Raw genomic sequence first — 5,067 nt, forward strand, 5'->3', positions numbered from 1 at the left:
CACAGTTTTTCTCTATGTAGATGGTCAGTGGAGTCTTTCCCCGTCAACACACGCTAGCAAACAAAACTTTTCTTTTCTCTCTCTCTCCCTCTCTCTCTCTCTCTCTCTCTGATCACCACACTCTCATCCTCTCTCTCTCTCCGCCCCTGAGCAGGAAGCGAGATCTGTGGGTGGATTCGAGCTGGACGGCTCTCAATCCCCCCCCCCCCCCCCCCCCGGCTCCATTTGCTTATAAATACCCCCTCTGCGTTCTGTATTCAGTACTCAACCAAGAACAAAAGACACTCTTCCTCTAGTTGCTCTGCTTTGTAATTCTAAGCAATGGCAGCGTTTATGATCACACTAGCACTCTGTTTCAGCTTCTCCTCTTTTCTTTTCTTCTCTTTATTTCACTCCTTCATTTCCGGCCGCAGGCGCCGTGGCCAGTACAGCAAGCTACCTTTGCCTCCTGGCTCATTGGGGTGGCCATATGTTGGAGAGACCTTCCAACTCTATTCCCAGAATCCCAACCTCTTTTTTTCTCAGAAACAGAAGAGGTAAATTGGATCTCTCTCTCTCTCTCTCTCTCTCTCTCTCTTTGCAATCAATTGTTTTTTGAATTGTGGGTTCTGATCACTTTCTTCCCCAGGTATGGGTCTATCTTCAAGAGCCATATATTGGGCTGTCCATGTGTAATGCTCACAAGCCCTGAGGCAGTTCGGTTTGTGATGGTAACTCAAGCTCACCTGTTCAAGCCAACTTTTCCAGCAAGCAAAATGAGGATGCTGGGGAGGGAGGCCCTGTTCTTTCATCAGGGGGATTACCACTCCAAATTAAGGAAATTGGTCGTCAGAGCGTTCTTGCCGGTATCTCTCAAGAACATGGTTTCTGAGATCGATTCGGTCGCCGTGGACGCTCTGCGATCTTGCGACGGCCGTTCGGTAACCGCTTTCCAAGAGATGAAGACGGTAAGTGCTCACTTCAAAACTCAAAATTTCACATGGACCCAGTAATCAGAGCAACCTTAAGAAGTAAAAGTTGCCAATAGCATTGTTATTAAGGATGGCAGTAGACTGGGGCAGATGCGGGGACAAGGTATCCGCCCTCTCTCCTTAAAATTTTGCCTTTCATCCGGACCTTCATCCCCACGCTGATTCCCATTTTAACCTTTATCCTCGCCTTCATCCCCCGTTGAAACGGGGCCCGCTTTTTCTCACCATCTGAAAGAATGAGATCGAACCGTCGGATCGGAGAATATTTTTAATTATTTTACTAACGGAGATCGGGGCAGGATGAGGCTAGGAACGCATAAGTCCATCCCCGCCTCCGTTACCGCATGTGTTTCGATTCTAACTTCCATCTCAGTCTCCGAATCAAACTGGGCAAGGCGGGGCAGGTCCCGTTTTCTCCTGGTCCAGTGTCATCCTTAATTGCTATCATCAGTTCACAAGAAACCGCGTTTAAGATTGAAGACCCTGGCCATGGCTGCAACCTGCCATACATATCATTGTTCCTTGAGCATAAAATTCCTAGGCTGGGACTCTGTCTTCAGGATCTATGCTGGGCATTAGCTTTTTGAAAGGTCTAGGCCCCATCTTTTTAACCAAACGTGATAGTTCAAAAGAAAAAAATAACGAGCTATATTGTAGAAAGACACTTTCTAATTAAATTACTTTTCAAGAAATTAATCTTTGTATTGGATGGTTTGATCACAGTGCATGTTCTAATGAAATGAAACTGGATAAATAAAAAAATAGTACAATTGTAGTAATTTTGTGGCGGTCACTAATGGAGTTTTTTTTTTCTTTTCCTTTTGGCGCCCGCAGTACGCTTTCAACGTTGCATTGCTTTCCATTTTCGGCAAGGACGATTGCTTTGACAGAGAAGAGCTGAAAAAATTGTACTATGTCTTGGAGAAGGGATACAATTCCATGCCATTCAATCTGCCTGGAACTCTCTTCCACAAAGCAATGAAGGCCAGGAAGCAATTGGGTGTGATCCTGGCAGAAATCCTTAACTCCAGAAGGCAAAGTGCAGAACAACATAGTGGTCTTCTTGGTTCATTCATGAGCGAGAAGGAAGCTCTCAGTGATACTCAGATTGCAGACAATGTCATAGGGGTGATCTTTGCGGCCCGAGACACCACAGCTAGTGTGCTCACATGGATCCTCAAGTTTCTGGCGGAGAATCAGGCCGTTCTGAAAGCAGTCACGGTAGATTTCTGCACTTTGTGTTGGTTTCTTTTTTCTCATCTTCGCGTCTTTGTTTTGAGTTTCACCTGGTATTACAAGACTGGTTGTAAATAGCCCCAGGGCTACCGAACAGAAGATTATCCCAGATCTAGCCCGACGTATTGATGGTGAGACAAAATATGATTGAAACAAAAACAGAGAAGAAAGCAGTTATGGTCATATTGTATACAACTGATGTGGTCTCGTTTATATTCAATCTCCACCGCACATCTCACTTAAGAATGAAATATGTCGCAATGGAGCCCATGCACACCTCCATCGACTGAGATGTGCGGTGGTGATTGAATATAACCTTATATACAATATGACGGTAAGTGCCCTTGATAGGGAACAGGTCACTTTCACTTGCTCTTCATGGTTAAAGACAGCCTGCCCCGTTATCAAGTAAGATTCGAGCCTACAACCGGTCAGTTAATGGAGGACTGCTCTACTACTGAGCTACTGATAAACAACGGAAGATTTTGGAAGAGTTCAAACTATATGGAATTATCTTTGCCATTTTCAGGAAGAGCAAGAGGCAATAAGGAGGGGCAAGAAGAAGGGTGAGGCTCTAACTTGGACAGATACAAGGAGCATGCCTCTAACATCTCGGGTGATACTGGAAACGATGAGAGTTGCCACGATTCTGTCATTTACGTTCAGAGAAGCCGTGGAAGATGTTGAATATGAAGGTTGGTTTATATGACTCACTATTACTATTCTTTTTTTATGGTGCTTGGTTTGGTTGTGACCGTAACAAGCAAAAGCATCATATTCTGTGTGGATATGGTTCTGTTGCTGTTCAGATTAACAACTGCCTCTAAGAAAAATTGGTTTCTTTTGCATTATTTTAGTATGGGCAAGAAGACTTGATTTTTTAATGGGTCTGCCCCTGTCTTACTGTTATGATTGAAAGCTGTTAGTTTTTATTAACCCACTGTGTTTGGTGAATGCTGTGTGTTTCAGGGTACCTGATACCAAAAGGATGGAAAGTTCTGCCCTTGTTTAGAAATATTCACCATAACCCTGACATTTTTCCTGATCCTGTAAAATTCGATCCTTCAAGGTTTGAGGTAAGAATCTTTCATAAAAGTAGTTAATGCAAAAGTCCGCATAAGTTCACCCAGTTGGCTTCAGTGAGCATTAGAGTGTGTGTTTGAACAGGGATATAAGGATCGCTTAAGTACCTGCTTATGTGACAGACCAATCACATGACAGCATTCTGAGTGGGGCATGCATTCTGTTGCTGTGGGGCCAATGGAATGCTGTCATGTGATTGGAAGCCCCCGGATGTCATGAGTTTGTTTCTCTCTAAGATAGCACTGTGGAGCTGGTCCACTCTCCTGCACGGAGGTTTAACCTATGGGGTGGGGCTAATTAAGGTTCCTCATTAGCAAAAAAACTTTAAATAAAAAATATACAGCTTTTCTGTGCTTTTTTTTTTCTTTTTTTTACTTCTGTTTGTACTTGAAAAGAGAAGCTTTGTAACAGGTTGCTCCCAAAGCGCATACCTTTTTGCCGTTTGGAAATGGGATCCACTGTTGTCCAGGGAATGAGTTAGCAAAGCTGGAGATGTTGGTGTTCCTCCATCACATAACCACAAAATACAGGTAAAAACTTTAGTATGGTTTGTTACACATCAACTTTTTGATTGGTCTAGTAAATAATGTTCCACAAATAAAGACCCTTGCCTTAAGGCCTAAGCAGTTGGCTTCTTGGTGCCCAAAAGATAGGGTTTCAACTGCTTGAGAATGGCCATATAACAAGGTGTCAATCTCTTACTAGGCTTGCCACCTGAATTGGTTTTTTTTTCCTTGTTAAATTAAAAAAAAAAAAGTAACAATCAATCTTTTAGCTTAGTCCCTTTCTTGTGTGTTTTGGATTTCAGGTGGATCATTTTGGGGTCACATAGTGGAATTCAGTATAGCCCATTTGCTCTCCCTGAGAATGGGTTGCCCATCCAGTTGTCTCACAAAGGCATGACTTGAAGCAGTAACAAGGACTTCACAAATTGCAAAAATGAACGTGCCAAGTGCACCATACAGTCTGGGGGCAGACTATATCAGATTTTGATACTCCAAAAAGAAAGAAAGAAACTTCCATATTTCAAGGCAAGAAAGGAATGTTAAGGGGAACCATTAATGAAGGAAAGGTCTTCCTTTTGTCTAGTAAAAGGACTAGAAAAGGTGAGGAAGAAAGCAATGTTGGGGTACCATACAATCAATAAATATAGAGATCTGTGGTTCATGTGGGTGGATAGAAACTGCAGCTTTCATACAACGAATAAAGACACGACGTGCTTTCTGCCTTTGAGTGATGGTATCAATCATTTTAGCCCAACTTTGATGTGTGTGTTTGAGAGAGAGAGAGATCATGTGTGAGCATTTGTCTGGACATGTAGAGAGAGAGAGAGATCATTTGTGAGTATTTGTCATAACTGCAGCTTTAATTAGAGCTGGAAAATGAGATTAGCCGCTAGTAAAGAGCTCGTTTGAACTTGTAAAATAACCTCAACAAGCAGAAAACCAACAGCAGATTTTCAGCTTATGTATAAGCACGTTAAATGGTAATAAATATAATATATATTTTATATCACATAATTTAGTATAAAATACTAGTAGAAGTGTTTGGCTTGCAAGCAATAGGTTTAATGTTTAAATATATATAGTTTTCAATTTTGAAACCAAGCATTTTTTGTGTAAACATGTCAATTTAAACTTGGCTTAATGGGCCTACGGTTCAAATTCTAGTACTTTCAGCTAAGAAACGATGTATTTTTAATAAATGAGTCAGCTCAAGCTTGGCTCAACTCACCAAAAAAAAGTCAATGCTCGAGGTCCTCCTGAGTCCCTGACCC

At 42.1% G+C, this 5,067-nt stretch overlaps 1 protein-coding gene across 1 annotated transcript; it reads left to right on the top strand.

Moving 5' to 3' along the window:
• The first annotated feature begins 265 nt into the window (after positions 1-265).
• On the top strand, positions 266-4,715 carry LOC149822504 (abscisic acid 8'-hydroxylase 1-like). Its single transcript, XM_089981059.1, has 7 exons — positions 266-536; positions 629-947; positions 1,806-2,192; positions 2,737-2,902; positions 3,177-3,283; positions 3,702-3,820; positions 4,099-4,715. Exons 1-7 carry the CDS (start codon positions 322-324, stop codon positions 4,196-4,198), a joined length of 1,413 nt encoding a protein of 470 aa, XP_089837185.1. The 5' UTR covers positions 266-321; the 3' UTR covers positions 4,199-4,715.
• The last annotated feature ends 352 nt before the right edge of the window (positions 4,716-5,067 follow it).

The sequence above is a fragment of the Nuphar pumila genome, chromosome 11, assembly GCF_984573655.1.
Source record: "Nuphar pumila chromosome 11, dmNupPumi1.hap1.1, whole genome shotgun sequence".
Taxonomy (NCBI): Eukaryota; Viridiplantae; Streptophyta; class Magnoliopsida; order Nymphaeales; family Nymphaeaceae; genus Nuphar; species Nuphar pumila.